The sequence below is a fragment of the Somniosus microcephalus genome, chromosome 25 (genome assembly GCF_052327205.1).
Source record: "Somniosus microcephalus isolate GS21.2 chromosome 25, FLI_Smic_1.0, whole genome shotgun sequence".
Classification (NCBI taxonomy): Eukaryota; Metazoa; Chordata; class Chondrichthyes; order Squaliformes; family Somniosidae; genus Somniosus; species Somniosus microcephalus.
In genome coordinates this window covers 54,775,816-54,794,647 of record NC_141011.1, presented here as the reverse complement: position 1 = coordinate 54,794,647, position 18,832 = coordinate 54,775,816, and the positions used below count along the sequence as shown (strand labels likewise).

General features: G+C 47.9%; 1 protein-coding gene across 2 annotated transcripts in view; it reads right to left on the bottom strand.

Annotated features, from left to right (window-relative positions):
• Window positions 1–601: 601 nt before the first annotated feature.
• LOC147100906 (calglandulin-like) overlaps window positions 602–18,832 on the bottom strand; it is a 37,284-nt gene continuing 19,053 nt past the window's right edge. The window contains exons 1-5 of one of the 2 annotated variants that reach the window (XM_085967581.1): window positions 15,815–15,927; window positions 11,084–11,258; window positions 7,289–7,433; window positions 1,872–1,972; window positions 602–1,638 (exon numbers count right to left, since the gene is read on the bottom strand). In XM_085967581.1, the coding sequence (XP_085823707.1) occupies window positions 1,592–1,638; window positions 1,872–1,972; window positions 7,289–7,433; window positions 11,084–11,258; window positions 15,815–15,817 (471 nt within the window). In that variant the 5' untranslated portion in view covers window positions 15,818–15,927 and the 3' untranslated portion in view covers window positions 602–1,591. Of the gene's footprint in view, window positions 1,639–1,871; window positions 1,973–7,288; window positions 7,434–11,083; window positions 11,259–15,814; window positions 15,928–18,832 lie in introns of those variants that run through there. The other variant, XM_085967582.1, reaches the window with a different exon arrangement.

Here is an 18,832-nt window from a genome sequence, read left to right as displayed (position 1 = left end):
CCCTGAATTTCCCCACACTTCCTGCTGTTGCGTTGCTCTAACTTCGTCGGAAGTGCGTCGGAACCCCCATTTACATATGAAAGCAGCAGAAGACCCGAGGAAATTCAGGGCTGCTGTCTTTTGGATGAGATGTTAAACCGAGGCCTCGTCTGCTCTCTCAGGTGGACGTAAAAGATCCCACGGCACGATTTGAAGAAGAGCAGGGGAGTTCTCCCCGGTGTCCCAGCCAATAGTTATCCCTCAACCAACATCACTAAAAACAGATAATCTGATCATTTATTCTCAGCGCTGTTTGTGGGAGCTTGCTGAGCGCAAATTGGCTGCCACGCTGACATTACAACAGTGACTACACTTCAAAAGTACTTAATTGGCTGTGAAGTGCTTGAGGGTGTCCGGAGGACGTGACAGGCGCTATAGAAATGCAAACATTTTCCTTTCCCTTCTTCCAGTAATGCATTATTTCTGAACAAGGAGTTTAATATTTGAAGTGTGTGTATTCCAAACGAAGCAAATGTGCACTAACATGTCCAAAATGAAGCAACAGTACTTCACTGAACACCTATAGATGTATTTTATATATAAATATATTAGAAGTGGAAATACAGACCAAACTCAGTGGGTGATCTAATATTCGGAGATTCTGTAACTGGTGGAAGGGAGTTTATTCTCACTATGTATCCATTCAGGCAGTGGGCGATTCTTTTTGTTGCAAATTATAATCGACTAATGGGATGCCCCTCAGTGCATGGACTATCAGGGTTTACAGCTATCCACAAAGAATATTCGCAATTGATTTACCTACGGCACAATCAAAGCTAATTTTTATTACATTTTTGAGGGGAACAAATAGTGACTTACATACTGACATCAGGCTGTGCAGAGTTTAACAGTTTCACTATCCCGGAAATAGGCGTTGTAACTTTAAAATGTACAGCATTTGTCAATGTGGCCGAAGGCACCAAATCCTAAAGAGGCATCACAGCCGGTGTAAGGTGTTTGCCGGCGGGGTTAGTTCCTGAAAGCTCTGTTTCCAAGCTGCACTCGAACAGATGTGATTTAAATGCTGCCGCGTGAACTTCTCTAACGTGGATCTTTACCAGACCAAGCTCATTTATTTTATTTAGCAGGGACGCAGTCGGTGAGCTGAATAATGTCACTGCTACAGTTCACTTGTGTCACCTCCTCACACACACACCATTGACAAGGTTTGCCCATTGCTGTTCACTGGTAACAATACCTGCGGAGATGCTGCCATTTCGCCATTGCTAATGTGCTTTTCCTTAATGTTAACGCTGGGAGAGAGGAGGTACGGCACAGTTACAAACACTGAACAACCGAAGCCCCATTTACACTGGACACAGGGCAAAATCAGTAGCCAAATCTTTCCGGATTGTTCTTCATGACTTACAAAAACCGTAATGGCAGCTGTGTGACACTTTAAGACAGAACAAGACAAGATATCAAAATTAAAAAATATATATTTGTCGTCATGTAAACGGTCTGGATGCAAGCGTTGACCATTGTGCCGTTATCTGCTGGCTGTGGCTGGTGTGATTCACTGTCCAGGTGGGAAATCCTCCTTCCAAAGAGTTTACTTGATCAATTTGAAGGATTCACCGGTCATCATGTCGACAAATTCTAGGAAAGAGACAGGGTTTGTGTGTCAGTTCAGCGGGATTATAGCCTCCTGTGCCAGCCTGGTTAACATAAGAATTAGGAGCAGGAGTCGGCCATTCGGCCCCTCGAGCCTGCTCCACCATTCAATGAGATCATGGCTGATCATCGACCTCATCCCCACTTTCCTGCACTATCCCCATATCCCTGGACTCCCAACAATTCCCAATCAGCACACATTCCTGATGATTACTTACCTTGATAATCAATTGTTCCGTCACCATCTTTATCAGCTTCTTTCATCATGTGCTCTGCTTCCTCGTTATTGAGAGGCTCCCCCGCGTTCATCAGGACATACCTTCAATATAAAAAAAAGCAAATGCAAAGGTTATCATTTTTGAATTACGTTTTTGTACTTAATTTATTAAAACTAAACGATAGCTTCTCAATGGCTCGGTCGCGGTCAAATAAAATCGGTGCTGCTCTGGGAGAAAATGTACTCACTGCGACCACTTAGACAGAATTTGGAGTGTAAAGTTCTAATTTTGGTGGAAAGATGCTTCCCTTCCTCCCTCCCGCTTCCCCATCCCAGCACACATTTATCACAGTTCCGAACATGTGCTGGAGATGTAAGGCTGCCCTCTGCTGGCTTTAAACTGAAAGAAAAACTTGTTCTTACAACTTAGCTACAATTTTGGACCATTTCATTGACACATTAGGGTTGACATTCTGTTCCTGGTGCAGCACTGCCGGAGCAAACCAGAGAAACAGTTAAGACTTGCATTTATATAGCGCCTTTCACGACCACTGGACACCCCAAAGTGCTTTACAGCCACTTTTTGAAGTGTGGTCACTGTTGTAATGTAGGAAACGCGGCAGCCAATTTGCGCACAGCAAGCTCCCACAAACAGCAATGTGATAATGACCAGATCATCTGTTTTAGTGATGTTGATTGAGGGATAAATATTGGTCAGGGCGCTGGGGAGAACTCCCCTGCTCTTCTTCGAAATAATGCCATGGGATATTTTACGTCTACCTGAGAGAGCAGACAGGGCCTCGGTTTAACATTTCATCTAAAAGACGGCACCTCCGACAGTGCAGCACTCCCCCAGCAGACTCAGAAGCGATGGTGCTGTCCACTGAGCCACAGCTGACACTGTCATGCATTGTTTGGCAGGTTAGCTAGCCTGCCTCATACGACTTGTGAGGCCAATTCACTTCAATAATTTCAACATGCTCCCTGCTCACATTGGAGAGCACTTTTTAAAATTCTTTCATGGGTTGTGGGCGTCGCTGGCAAGGCCAGTATTTATTGCCCATCCCTAGTCACCCTTGAGAAGGTGGTGGTGAGCCGCCTTCTTGAACCGCTGCAGTCCGTGTGGTGAAGGTGCTCCCACAGAGCTGTTAGGGAGGGAGTTCCAGGATTTTGACCCAGCGACGATGAAGGAACGACCGATATATTTCCAAGTCAGGATGGTGTGTGACTTGGAGGGGAACTTGGAGGTGGTGGTGTTCCCATGCACCTGCTGCCCTTGTCCTTCTAGTTGGAAGAGGTTACGGGTTTGGGAGGTGCTGCCGAAGAAGCCTTGGCGAGTTGCTGCAGTGCATCTTGTAGATGGTACACACGGCAGCCATGGTGCGCCAGTGGTGGAGGGAGTGAATGTTTAAGGTGGTGGATGGGGTGCCAATCAAGCGGGCTTCTTTGTCCTGGATGGTGTCGAGCTTCTTGAGTGTTGTTGGAGCTGCACTCATCCAGGCAAGTGGAGAGTATTCCATCACACTCCTTACTTGTGCCTTGTAGATGGTGGAAAGGCTTTGGGGAGTCAGGAGGTGAGACACTCGCCGCAGAATACCTAGCCTCTGACCTGCTCTTGTTGCCACAGTATTTATGTGGCTGGTCCAGTTAAGTTTCTGGTCAATGGTGACCCCCAGGATGTTGATGGTGGGGGATTTGGTGATGGTAATGCCGTTGAATGTAATGGGGAGGTGGTTAGACTCTCGCTTGTTGGAGATAGTCATTGCCTGGCACTTGTGTGGCGCGAATGTTACCTGCCACTTATCAGCCCAAGCCTGAATGTCATCCAGGTCTTGTTGCATGCGGGCATGGACTGCTTCATTATCTGAGTTAACAACCAAAAATGCTGGAAAAACTCAGCAGGTCAGGCAGCATCCGTGGAGAGAGAAACAGAGTTAACGTTTCAGGTCAAAGACCTTTCCTCAGAACGGGAAAAAAGCAGGAAATGGAAAGCAAGTTTAGGGGCTGGGAAAAGGGGGAGGGGATGGAAGAACAAAAGGGAAGGTCAGAGATAGGATAGAAAGCAGGAGAGATTAAGAGAGATTGAGAGATATTCAAGGCGAGAGGAGGTGGTAATGGGACAGGTTAAGGAACAAAGGATGGCTCTAGATGGGGTGTGAATTGCGCTGGCAGAATGGAAGGAAAGCTGTCACGTGGGAGAGAAGAAAAAAAGGCACAAACAAAAAGTGTGGGTAAAAAAAAGAAAATATATATATGTGATAGGGGCCGAGGTTATGATCTGAAATTGTTAGACTTTATGTTGAGTCCAGAAGGCTGTAAAGTGCCTAATCGGAAGATGAGGTGCTGTTCCTCGAGCTTACGCTGAGCTTCCGTGGAACAATGCAAGATCCGAGGACGGTGAGGTCTGAGTGGGAATGGAGCGGAGAATTAAAGTGACAGGCCACCGGAAGCTCGGGGTCCCCCTTACGGACTGAACGGAGGTGCTCCGCAAAACGGTCACCCAATCTGCGTTTGGTCTCCTCAATGTAGAGGAGACCACATCGTGATATCTGAGGAGTTGTGAATGATGCTGAACACTGTGCATGGGTGGGATATCCGGTGACCCAGCAGCTCTTAAAGGGCTGATGAAAAAATATAAAAGGATGCAGCTACTTAAAGGCCAGTGGTTACATATGTGGTTAAAAAAAAATCGTTTCAACCTTTTTAAAGATGGAAAGTAATCTTTCAATATATCGCAGCCTTTCCAAAGACTGTAGGGTGGGGGAGGGGAAGAATCAGGTGGCAAAAAGCAATAGACGGCATGAAGTGGAGTGTGTGGATGAGGGTGGAGTAGCCCAGCACTCTATCCAAGGGCCGGTGCACTGGACATGGACTGGGTGTAAGGAGGGCTGTTTGGTACTTCAGGCCAACCCTTCCCACAAGGGCATCTATCCAACTACTTATTGATAGATATCGAGTTGGAATGGGATTGAAGGTTATAGGGATGGGTATAGATTGAGACGATCGATCAAGTACTACACAGGATACAGTGGCTTCTGCTGCTGGAGCTGAAGGGGGAGATATTCGATGTGTGGAGGGCAGGGCTGAACAGTGGAGAGGTGGAATGATTATCTTTGGGGATCAGGGGAGTATATGAGTAAAACTTGTTTTTCACTGGGATGAGACAGAGGGATTTTTAAAAATGTGTTTGTGGGATGTGGGCATCGCTGACAAGGCCAAGCATTTATTGCCCATCCCTAAGTTGTACATGGCCAGTGGCAGGAATGGGCTGAATACCTTTGTTATATTATCTGAGGGGATGAGAGAAAACTGGCCAGTGGTCCCTTTAACTCTGCTCTAATATTGATAAGTCAAGAAAAGAATAGTGCTGACAGATGCCAATTCTTCTCTTTCCCTCTTCCCAAGCACACGTCAGTCAAAGCAGCGCGTGCCTGAAGTGTGCACCACCCAAATGGATCTGAACCCACCTGACATAAGAAAACTACTCGGCACTTGGTCTAAGCGTTAAACAAAGCTTTAATCAACTGTTTTACAACATGGAGGTCTAGTTGTGTCCTTCACTAGTTCCTGTTAAGAATGTCCTGTGCAAGCTGGGCCCGTGCCCGAGTATTTATACTCTCCCTGGACAGCGCCACTTGTAGGCTGCTCAGTATTATTTCATAAGTCTTTCTTTCATGAATGACTGATTCATGTCACCACCCATATTTCTAGGATCAGGTCATTAGCACAACCTTTGGAATAGATGCGCGGCTAAAACTGGGGAAGAAACTTGATAGCTACTACAAGCCTGAAAGGTCCACCAAAGTGCTAATGGCTGCTGGGTTCAGGGCCCTAAGGCTATTGTTCAGAAACAGCGGCCAAATGGACTGCAGCTCCATCGATCCTGCTTACTGACCCTACAAAGCACCTGTTGGGGTGGGAGGAGGCTGCCGGGTGGAAACTGGGGAAAATGAGTAAGGAGATGTTCTGAGATCATTGCCACATCATTTACATTAGATCTAAATATTCTCCCACCTGCTTCAGGTGGAAACATTCTGCCCATGCCCAGATGATACCTGTTTGTGCACCTGAAGCACAAAGGGCCCAGGACCAGGTGTAAGGAGATTCCACCCCTTCTAACTCTGCTTTGCACCTGAGAACTGGGTATAGTCTGGGTGTAAGAGCAGAGGAAAATTGTTCCCTTGATGTTTTGGAAATGCTTGCAATCTATCATGGACTTTGTCCCACTTATTTAATTATTTAAGAGAAACCTTTACAAAATTTCTCCCTGCTGTCCAAAGACAATAAAGCAAAACTCCATGATATTTATTAACACCACCAAGAATATATTCATGGCCATTCGTCCCTTGGCTGTTTGTGGGATCTTGCTATGGACAAAATGGCTGCAATGTTCGTCTACAATGCAAGAGTGGCTGTCCTTGGAAGGTAACCTGTTGTATGTAAAGCACTTTGAAATCTTTCTGCGAGACTTGATAAGGTACAATATTAATGTAAGCCTTTGTATTCTTTCATTCTTTTGAACATTTACATCCTCATTATTCAAACTGGGGCACTTGCATCTCATGAATTACATTGTCCCTGTCCCAACAGCACATAAACTTTATTGCTCTGCTTTGACTGACGTGCACTTGGGAAGAGGGAAAGAGTGGAATATTTGATCATCTCTGACTGCTCGTATTCCTACAACCTTCAATCATATTTTGAATTAGATGTTTTTACCTAAACTCCCAACACCAAGAAAAGCAACACTGACTGAGGTGGAGAGCTGAACGGTGCTTTGTAGTAGGGTATAAATATTGGATCCTGTTTTCTGGAAGTGCAGAGAAAGGTAACAGTTTGTTTGATATTGAGCATAAAACAGTGGTGTAGATCCTTTTATGAGAATTGATTTTTTTTTATTTGTTCATGGGATGTGGGCATCGCTGGCAAGCCCAGGGTTTATTGCCCATCCCTAATTGCCCTTGAGAAGGTGGTGGTGAGTCGCCTTCTTCAACCGCTGCAGTCCGTGCGGTGAAGGTGCCCCCACAGTGCTGTTAGCGGGGGGGGAGTTCCAGGATTTTGACCCAGCGACGATGAAGGAACCGTGATATATTTCCAAGTCAGGCTGGTGTGTGACTTGGAGGGGAACTTGGAGGTGGTGGTGTTCCCATGCGCCTGCTGCCCTTGTCCTTCTAGGTGGAAGAGGTCGCGGGTTTGGGAGGTGCTGCCGAAGATTTGATTTACAAGTGCAATTGATATTTACGACGGGTAATAAAAAAGGAGAACAGATTGCACAAAACTCAAAGAGCACAAGTGATGGAAAACTAGAAGCGCAGCTTTTAAACATTTTAAGAATAAATCTTTAATAGGGTTTAATGTAACTTAGAGCAGACAGCATCTGTCGCTGCTGGAACTGCTCGTGACGGTGAAGCTACTTACTTTAAAGTGTTCCATTCAATGTAGCCCTTTTTCTCTGGATCAAATACCAAGAAAGCTTCCTTGAGCTCTGCATCCTGATTCTTCGATTTTTCGTGGAAATCTCCCATCAGGACCAAGAAGTTTTCGCAGCTAAACGTACCTTTCCCTGTCCCATAAATACACAGAACAAATTGTAAACTATCATCTCTGCCACAAAGCAACTGTACGTGTGACGATAGATTCATATTTTAACTTTCCCTGTTACCTTTTCAATGTAAATACCCAGAATATAAGGTTGGTGCACGGTCTCCTTTAAGAGTTGTTATTATATAATGCTATCAATGAAGGAAATTAGGGGGCTAAATTCAGTTGATTTGCACCTCCTGTTAGCACCCTAAGAGGGCGCTAATGGGGCGCAAATCAACTAGCACCTGGGCGCGGCGCAGCTAACACCCCCTGCGAAATTCAGTGAGAGGTTAGTGGTGGCGCTAACCGTTAGTGCCACCGGCGATGACATCATCGCCGTGCGCAGCGCCTCGCTCACGCCCCGGCTGTAATATTGGGTGGCGCCCCCCGACTTACCGCCGGACGCTATGTCCGCCGGGGTCAGGGGGACCTACCTGCGGCTGGGGCGGCGCTAGTTAAAGGGGAGGTGGCAGGCGACCATTTTTGTTGCCGGCCGCCTGCCAGCACCTGCCCCTGTTGCTGTCCCCGGCCCCCGTGAAGCCCCCCCCTGCGGGGTGCCGGCTGTTCTCCGTGAGCCCGGCACTCCTCTTGAGTGGCGGGCTCATTTGCCGGCACTCCCGATCCCTGGTGGCCCAGCTGGGCGCCGGGACGCGCTGTGCCAGGCCCCTCCCCTTTAATAAGGGGAGGAAGGTCTACAGTACCGCGGCGTGACGTGCCGCAGCGCCCCAAGAGGGACGCGGGGCGCTTCCAGTAGCACCCCACCTCCCTCTCGGGGTGCTACCTGGGAAAATCGGCTGAGAGTGCGCTAACTTTTCGGGGTGCTAAAATTAGAGCCCCAGCGAAGGTAGCGCTACCCAACTTCTACCCCTTAACCTGCACCTTGAACCACGTACCCATTCCTTTTTTATGTAACATTTCCTCTTCTGAAGGTGTTGACTCATGTTCTGGTACACTTCCACTGGGGAGTTGCTTCAGGTATCTCACCCAAGTAGTAGGCTGTTTGACCAAGGTGGCAACACATTCGAGACTGATCCTGCACTCAAGTGATGTTCGCAGGGATCGCGTGGTAGCAATTGAGAGCTAATTGTGGTCCTGGCACACTGACTGGGATCACCCAACACAGGATGGATCAGGAACTTAACCTGGAACCTTCTCAATCTGTGTAGCTCGATGGCACGCCAAGCAAGGTGTTAACCCTGAACCACTACGAGAGCCCAAACTGTAATCGTTTGATAAAATCTACTTGACTTAAATAAAGGATTTGGAGTGTGCAGTTCCAAAGTGTGTGTTAGGGATGCTCCATGTCCGTTACTGAAACTTAAGGGCACTGCTCTGGAAGAAGCCTGTCCTTAGCATGAGTTGTTAGATGAAGGTACTATCTGTCCTGGTGAAAGATATAGAACTATCACAAACAGAGTCCCACTCTTTCTAGCTTTGCTGTAAGCAGGATGTGCCGTCTCAGCTAACTGTTTTAATTCATTTGATTAAGGGAATGAATGGGTTATGGGGATAGAGCGGGAAGGTGGAGTTGAGGTCGAAGATCAGCCATGATCTTATTGAATGGCAGAGCAGGCTCGAGGGGCCGAATGGCGGAGCAGGCTCAAGGGGCCAAATGGCAGAGCAGGCTCAAGGGGCCGAATGGCAGAGCAGGCTCGAAGGGCCGTGTGGTGGAGCGGGCTCGAGGGGCCGAATGGCCAACTCCTGCTCCTATTTCTTATGTTCTTATGCTTTGGCTAAGTATCTTCTCTCCTCCTCTCCTGAATGCTCACGCTAGGTACACGATCATGGGTGCCTGCAGCCTCTGGTACCTCAGCCAAGTCCCATCCTTCATATCTTAGCGATTGTCAGCAGGGATTTTACTGTTGGGGGTAGCTGCTTCGGTCCTCGTTCGATGTCTGAACAGAAGCGCACACTCTCCAGCAGGGCCCCTGGATATTGCTTAGAGGCGGGGATCGTGCCTCATTTGTGTTCCATCCATAACCTGGGGTGATGGCGCCAATTGTAGTGTCCCTACCGTCACCCCAACCAAGACGACTTAACTCAGCTCAAACTGCACTTGACCCCTCGCATCGTCCTGGTTAGAATGGCTCGGCACCACACTCGGCACCACACTCGGCACCACACTCGGCACCACACTTGGTGGCTCAGTCACCTACTGAGCCACTGGGGAGCTGTTAAATATCTTCTGGATAAGCTGAGAATCGGAATGAAACTGCCCACAACTAGGCCATTCGGCTGGTCGCACCTGTGCCAGCTTTCTGAAAGAGTTATAAGAACATAAGAAATAGGATCAGGAGTCGGCCACACGGCCCCTTGAGCCTGCTCCGCCATTCGGCCTCTCGAGCCTGCTCCGCCATTCGGCCCCTCGAGCCTGCTCTGCCACACGGCCCCTTGAGCCTGCTCTGCCATTCGGCCCCTCGAGCCCGCTCCGCCACACGGCCCTTCGAGCCTGCTCCGCCACACGGCCCCTCGAGCCTGCTCCGCCACATGGCCCCTTGAGCCTGCTCTGCCATTCGGCCCCTCGAGCCTGCTCCGCCATACGGCCCCTCGAGCCTGCTCTGCCACATGGCCCCTCGAGCCTGCTCCGCCATACGGCCCCTCGAGCCTGCTCCGCCATTCGGCCTCTCGAGCCTGCTCCGCCATTCGGCCCCTCGAGCCTGCTCTGCCACACGGCCCCTTGAGCCTGCTCTGCCATTCGGCCCCTCGAGCCCGCTCCGCCACACGGCCCTTCGAGCCTGCTCCGCCACACGGCCCCTCGAGCCTGCTCCGCCACATGGCCCCTTGAGCCTGCTCTGCCATTCGGCCCCTCGAGCCCGCTCCGCCACACGGCCCTTCGAGCCTGCTCCGCCACACGGCCCCTCGAGCCTGCTCCGCCACATGGCCCCTCGAGCCTGCTCCGCCATTCGGCCCCTCGAGCCTGCTCTGCCATTCGGCCCCTCGAGCCCGCTCCGCCACACGGCCCTTCGAGCCTGCTCCGCCACACGGCCCCTCGAGCCTGCTCCGCCACATGGCCCCTTGAGCCTGCTCTGCCATTCGGCCCCTCGAGCCCGCTCCGCCACACGGCCCTTCGAGCCTGCTCCGCCACATGGCCCCTTGAGCCTGCTCCGCCATTCGGCCCCTTGAGCCTGCTCCGCCATTCGGCCCCTCGAGCCTGCTCCGCCATTCGGCCCCTCGAGCCTGCTCTGCCACACGGCCCCTTGAGCCTGCTCTGCCATTCGGCCCCTCGAGTCTGCTCCGCCATTTGGCCCCTTGAGCCCGTTCCGCCATTCAATAAGATCATGGCTGATCATCGACCTCATCTCCACTTTCCCGCCTGATCCCCATATCCCTTGATTCCCCTAGAGTCCAAAAATCTATCGATCTCAGCCTTGAATATACTCAACGACTGAGCATCCACAGCCCTCTGGGGCAGAGAATTCCAAAGATTCACCGCCCTCTGAGCGAAGAAATTCCTCCTCATCTCAGTAACCACTTAGTCCCATTCCACTGCCCGTTCTCCATACGCTGTTAATAATTTCCTTATTTGTCTTGGTAGCTGTATTTCTGTTAGTGATGTTACTTCATTAACAAACCAGCCTTTCTATCTACTATTACAGACAATGTGGCAGAAGAGCCGAAAAGGTTTCTCACCGTCTTTATCGACATCTTTGGCCATCTGTACCAGATCCCGCTTAGTTATGTTTATGCCGACCAGACTCATGAGCTTGGCCAATTCCTCTGTTTTCACCAAGCCATTTCCTTCTTCATCGAACATTTCAAACACTCCCTTGTACTCAGCAAGCAGCTCAGGGGGCAATACGTTTGCCTTTAAATGTCATAAATGAATGAAAAGCAATTAGAAATGAAAAACCACATGTAACCCCTGGGCAAAACACGCAGGATCTTCTTGATTTTTGCTCAAAATCTCCAAACCCTCACACTTTATAAATTGTAGGTTCCACCCTCCCTTTCCACACACAAGTTTCTGGCTGCAGGAGCCCGTTTTCAGGCATCTGCTGCTGGAGCCCTTCGGCTGATCAGCGGGAGGAGCTGGGGAACTGCTGGGGCCAAATTACCCTCCAATTTACCCTCATCCCCTTTGGAGAAGCAGATGTAACGAGCCGGGTGGACAAAGGTAAGCCAGCGGATGTGTATTTGGATTTCCAGAAGGCATACGATAAGGTGCCACATAAAAGGTTACTGTATAAGATAAGAGCTCACAGAATTGGGGGTAATATATTAGCATGGATAGAGAATTGGCTAACTAACAGAAAGCAGAGAGTCGGGATAAATGGGTCATTTTCTGGTTGGCAAACGGTAACTAGTGGGATGCTGCAAGGATCGGTGCTGGGGCCCCAACTATTTACAATCTACATTAATGACTTGGATGAAGGGACCGAGTGTAATGTAGCCAAGTTTGCGGATGATACAAAGCTGGGTGGGAAAGCAAGTTGTGCAGAGGACTCAAAGAATCTGCAAAGGGATATAGACAGGCTAAGTGAGTGGGCAAACATTTGGCAGATGGAATATAATGTGGGAAAGTGTGAGGTTATCCACTTTGGCAGGAAAAATAAAAAAGCAAACTATTATTTAAATGGAGAGAGATGGCAAAATGGTGAGCATTGGTGGTTCAGGGGTAGAATTCTCGCCTGCCATGTTCGAGGCCCGGGTTCTGATTCCCAGCCAATGCAAAGTTTAAATTTAATCAGCCATGATCTCATTAAATGGCAGAGGGGCCGAATGGCCTACTCCTGCTCCTATCTTCTATGCTTCTAAAATGCTACAGTTCAGAGGGACCTGGGGGTCCTTGTGCATGAAACACAAAAAGTTAGCATGCAGGTACAGCAAGTAATCAAACAGGCAAATGGAATGTTGGCCTTTATTTCAAGGGGGTTGGAGTATAAAAGCAGGGAAGTCCTGCTACAACTGTACAGGGTATTGGTGAGACCACACCTGGAGTACTGCGTACAGTTTTGGTCTCCTTATTTAAGGAAGGATATACTTGCATTGGAGGCAGTTCAGAGACGATTCACTAGGTTAATTCCAGAGATGAGGGGTTTGACTTATGAGGAAAGGTTGAGCAGGTTGGGCCTATACTCATTGGAATTTAGAAGAATGAGAGGTGATCTTATTGAAACATATAAGATACTGAGGGGACTTGACAGGGTAGATGCAGAGAGGACGTTTCCCCTCGTGGGGAAATCTAGAACTCGGGGGCACAGTTTCAGAATAAAGGGTCGCCCTTTTAGAACTGAGATGAGGAGGAATTTCTTCTCTCAGAGGGTCGTAAATCTGTGGAATTCTCTGCCCCAGAGAGCTGTGGAGGCGGGGTCATTAAATACATTTACGGTGGAGATAGACAGACTTTTACAAGAAAAGGGAGTGAAGGGTTATGGGGAGCGGGCGGGGAAGTGGCTTTGAGCCCAAGATCAGCCATGATCTTATTGAATGGCGGAGCAGGCTCGAGGGGCCAAGTGGCCTATTCCTGCTCCTATGTTCTTATGTTCTTATGTAAGCAGCTCGTTCTACTCAGGAATTCGGCACGTGGAGAATCCAGGCACAAACCAGCATCCGAGCACTGGACGGGCAGCGAGTTAAATCACCAACCTGCCGTTCAACCACTCAAACCCACACCCGACGACCATCAGTGTTTGACGTTGACAGTCAGCCTTTTGGGGGGCCTGACAATTATGGCAGTATTTGCTGACAAAAATCAGCACGAGCCCTGCCCCGGTCCTGCCCTCCATCTCTCTGCCCCCCCACCCCAACCCCACCCCACCAGTCCTGCCCTCCATCTCTCTGCCCCCCCACCCCAACCCCACCCCACCAGTCCTGCCCTCCATCTCTCTGCCCCCCCACCCCAACCCCACCCCACCAGTCCTGCCCTCCATCTCTCTGCCCCCCCACCCCCACCCCACCCCACCAGTCTGGCTCCTTCTGCTTCCGTTGGCTGATGCCCCAGACATGCCCCCACCACGGTACGCAGAGGTGGCAATGTCAGCCATCCATGTCGGGATGCACTGAGAGGAGGAGGAAGACCTATTTCGTGCATTAACAAACCAACAAACCAACATAACAAAAACAGATTATCTGGTCATTATCACATTGCTGTTTGTGGGAGCTTGCTGTGCGCAAATTGGCTGCTGAATTTCCTACATTACAACAGCGACTACACTTCAAAAAGTACTTCAATGGCTGTGAAGCGCTTTGAGGCGTCCGGTGGTCGTGAAAGGTGCTATAGAAATGCAAGTCTTTCTTTTATTAGCAGGCAAGGAAAGGGAGGGAAGGGAAAGGGAGGTGACTGGAGAAGAAGGGAGGGGAGGGCAGAGGAGGATAAAAAAGTAAGACTTGCATTTATATAGCGCCTTTCACGACCACCAGACATCTCAAAGCGCTTTACAGCCAATGAAGTACTTTTGAAGTGGAGTCACTGTTGGAATGATAGGAAGAGGAGAGGAGGGTGAAGGGAAGGGAAGGTAGGGTAGGAGCAGGGAGCAGAATGGATGGCAAGGGGGAAGTGGTGGAATGGACGGGGAGAGAGCGGACATGTTGGAATAGCAAGGGGGGGTGAGAAATAGATGACAAGGGGAGGGGACAGAATGGATGGTGAGGGGAGGACATGAATTACGGGGAAGTGGAGATGGATGGTAAACGGACAGAGGACTTCCTTTTAAAATATCCGGGCACTGCCTGCAGTGCAATGTAGGAATATATCAGAATAAGTCAGAAGGCAAGGAAGGCGCAGGGAGCAGAATGGATGGCAGGGGGAAATGGCGGAATGGACGGGGAGAGAGCGGACACGTTTATCTGCCATTCCATTACACGCCCCCAGCAGTTTCATTTATTATTTTTAAATGAATCTCAGGTAGTGTACTCAATGGTGACAACCCCCTTAGATTAGTTTGTTACACATTAATGGCAAGTTACCAAACTGATTCCAAATGCATTCAGCCTCGCAATTTAAAAAAAAACTTTGGTTACAATGAAATCATTTAAAATCTAAATGCTATATTAACTCTCTCAATGCAGGGGTTCTTAGGATTTACATTTCTCCGTACATTATTATATTCAAAATATTCATTTTGATTTTAGAAGTACATTCAAAAATTAATAATTTGTAACGGTTTTTTTAACATGCAGAAATCGTAAATAAAAATGCTGTAGCCCGATAGGTGTTAAGAATAGGAGACAAAGAGCTTGCAACTCCTTTCTGGTTAGTTATCTGCAAGGGTTTCCGTCACTTGGCAGCAGATCCCATGACCGCCCTAGTCCACTAATGCTGAAATCATTTGTACTGACTCAGTGTCGTCCTCCTGCCATCAGTTCACCCAGCCCAGACCTTCCTCGTCTGTACGGCTCATTACAAGCTGAAGCAGAGACCGTGTGTTTACCAGCTGAGCCATTGGAGAGCAAGCTTCATCCTTTCACTGTGTCAGCTGGGGCTCAGTGGGCAGCACCCTCGCCTCCTGAGTCAGAAGGTTGTGGGTTCAAGTCCCACTCCAGAGACTTGAGCACAAAAATCTAGGCTGACGCTCCTAGTGCAGTGCTGAGGGAGTGCTGCACTGTCGGAGGTGCCATCTTTCAAATGAGACATTAAACCGAGGTCCTGTCTGCTCTCTCAGGTGGACGTAAAAGATCCCATGGCACTATTTTGAAGAAGAGCAGGTGTCCTGGGGCCAATATTTATCCCTCAATCAACTTCATTAAAACAGATTGCCTGGTCATTATCACATTGCTGTTTGTGGGAGCTTGCTGTGCGCAAATTGGCTGCTGCATTTCCCACATTACAACAGTGACTACACTTCAAAAAAGGTTCTTCATTGGCTGTAAAGCGCTTTGGGACGTCCTGAGGTGGTGAAAGGCGCTACAGAAATGCAAGTCTGTCTTTTTTTAACTGTGTTGTTCTGTCTTAGACGTGTTTCTACTAATCACTGAAAACTCGACAAATTACATTTATTAACTCAACAAAAAATACTAATGCATTAAAACATTTTCTAGTTGTCAGCCCAGACTTATAGTTTTATCAATTGTGTACATCATTTTGTGAATCATTTCACTTTGTCCTCTCTCTCTCTCTCACTTTTATATTTTAAAAACTTAGATATTCGTGTAGGATGCAAAGGCTGGCAAAATTACTTTGCTGGGAGCAGACTCAATCATTTCATTTCTAAACAACAATTAAACACGAACTCACAGAGGAAACATGGACCCCTATCTTAAAATAACATATATTAAAAACCTATAGTTATGTAACACACATTTAGCCATTAAGTCGACATTCAGATATGCCTGTTTCAATCAATCTTATAATACAAGCAAACGATTTCCAACTGTCCACTGCATTCACACAACATTCCAATATTCTGTTCAGATTTTACTTACCATGTTTAGTAACTACGGGACCAGTGATAGAGATCAACCTTGGTCTTCCAGTTGTCTAGCCCAGCCAGAAAACAGACACATCTTTCACACTATTGGAGAGAGTAAGTCTATCAATGCCCAGTGGATTTGAAAGTTAAAGCTGCCTTTTAAGGTTTGACAGAGAGTCTCATTGGATCCTATTTCTGGATAGTGCAGATTCATTTTCTTACGTGAGTTCTCATGAACTAATTGCCAAGTAATAAAAGATTAAGTAGAATCATATTAAAGTCCAGTTAGCATCAAAATTATCATTTCTTCGAGGTAAAGCTGCAAATTTCATACCAGGACTAAATACTTCTATCTTCTATATGTGAAGTCTCTATTAACATAAACTCCGAACTATCTCAGGCTGGGATTTATTTTGCAAAATAGCACCTACTGACTGTTTGACAATGCAATAGCTAAATGCCACAACGCCCTGGAACTGGGAGATAGAGTCATAGAGTCATAGAGTCATAGAGTTTTACAGCACAGAAAGAGGCCCTTCGGCCCATCGTGTCCGCGCCACCCATCCACCCCTGTCCTGTCTAATCCCATTTTCCAGCATTTGGTCCATAGCCTTGTATGCAATGGCGTTTCAAGTGCTCATCCAAATGCTTCTTGAATGTTGTGAGGGTTCCTGCCTCTACCACCCTTTCAGGCAGTGAGTTCCAGATTCCAACCACCCTCTGGGTGAAAAAGTTCCTCCTCAAATCCCCTCTAAATCTCCTGCCCCTTACCCTGAATCTATGCCCCCTTGTTATTGACCCCCCTACTAAGGGGAAAAGTTCCTCTTTATCTACCCTATCTATGCCCCTCATCATTTTGTACACCTCAATCAGGTCCCCCCTCAGCCTTCTTTGCTCCAAGGAAAACAACCCCAGCCTGTTTAGTCTTTCTTCATAGCTGAGGCGCTCCATCCCAGGTAACATCCTGGTGAATCTTCTCTGCACCCTCTCCAAAGCAATCACATCCTTCCTATAGTGAGGTGACCAGAACTGCACACAGTACTCCAGCTGTGGCCTCACCAGCGTTTTGTACAGCTCCATCATAACCTCCCTGCTCTTATATTCTATGCCTCGGCTAATGAAGGCAAGTATCCCATATGCCTTTTTAACCACCTTATCTACCTGTTCCGCTGCCTTCAGAGATCTATGTACATGTACACCAAGGTCCCTCTGACCCTCTGTACTTCCTAGGGTCCTACCACTCATTGTGTATTCCCTTGCCTTATTTGTCCGTCCAAAATGCATCACCTCGCACTTTTCAGGGTTAAATTCCATTTGCCACTTTTCCGCCCATCTGACCAACCCGTTTATATCGTCCTGTAGCCTGAGGCTTTCCTCCTCGCAATTTACCACCCCACCAATTTTCGTGTCATCTGCGAACTTACTGATCATACCTTTTACATTCTCATCCAAATCATTTATGTAGATCACAAACAACAAGGGACCCAGCACCGATCCCTGAGGTACCCCACTGGACACAGGCTTCCAGTCACAAAAGCATCCTTCGACCATCACCCTCTGCCTCCTGCCACTCAGCCAGTTTAGGATCCAACGCGCCATGGCACCCTGGATCCCATGGGCTCTTACCTTCTTGACCAGTCTCCTATGCGGGACTTTGTCAAAAGCTTTACTGAAGTCCATGTAAACCACATCCACAGCATTTCCCTCATCCACCCCCCTAGTCACCCCCTCGAAAAATTCAATCAGATTTGTCAGACATGATTTACCCTTGACAAAGCCATGCTGACTATCCCCGATTAATCCTTGCCTCTCCAAGTGGAGACTAATTTTGTCCCTCAGAATTTTTTCCAATAATTTCCCTACCACAGATGTTAGGCTCACTGGCCTGTAATTCCCTGGTTTATCCCTGCTACCCTTCTTGTATAATGGTACTACATTAGCTGTTCTCCAGTCCTCTGGTACATCCCCTGTGGCCAGAGAGGTTCTGAAAATTTGTGTCAGAGCCCCTGCAATCTCCTCCTTTGCCTCCCACAGCAGCCTGGGATACATCTCGTCCGGGCCTGGGGATTTATCCACTTTTTGGCCTGCTAAAACCGCTAGCACCTCCTCCCTCTCGATGCTAATATGTTCAAGTATGTCACAGTCCCCTTGCCCGATTTCTATGTCTGCATCGTCTCTCTCCATAGTGAACACAGATGCAAAAAATTCATTTAAAACCCCGCCTACATCATCTGGCTCTACACACAGATTGCCACTTTGGTCCCTAATGGGCCCTACCCTTTCCCTGGTTATCCTCTTGCCCTTAATATACTTATAAAACATCTTAGGATTTTCCTTTATTTTGCATCACCAGTGTTATTTCATGGCCCCTCCTCGCCCTCCTAATTTCTTTTTTAAGTATGCCCCTGCACTTTTTATACTCCTCTAGGGCTTCTTCCATCTTTAGTCTTTTGTAACTGCCAAAAGCCCCCCTTTTATTTCTAATGCATTTTTGTATATCCCTATCTCAGGCAGTGAAAGGTGCAGATATATCTGGATGTCTAGGAATCGTAAGCAAATGTTCTAAAAAAAAAATCTGTCTTGAAGGATGTAGTCTTAGCAAAAGAGAACTAAAGGAAAACAAATGCAAATACTGGAAATCTGGAATAAAACCAAACATTGATAGAAATTCACAGCAGATACATTAGCAACTCAGAACAGCAAAGACAGGTTAACATTTGAGGTAAAGACCTTTCATCAGATCTGAAAAAGCAAGGCAGGTCCCTCTATAAGACTGACCAGGTCAAAGGTGGGCGGGCAGAAGATCAGGTAAAAGTACAAAGGAGCAGTTGTGTTAAATAGTCCGTGAGCGGATTCTTAGAAAGCTGTGAAAATCACTGACTAACAAAAAGCAGGTTGTGAAAAGGTGCTCGAAAGACAAAGTGTTATTAAAAGGTGAGCAGAACCGGTGGGAGTGAAGTGGAATATAAACGGGAGAAATGACCAGGAACACGCAGGAGGCTGTCAAGGTGAGATGTTGCTGAGGCCAGAC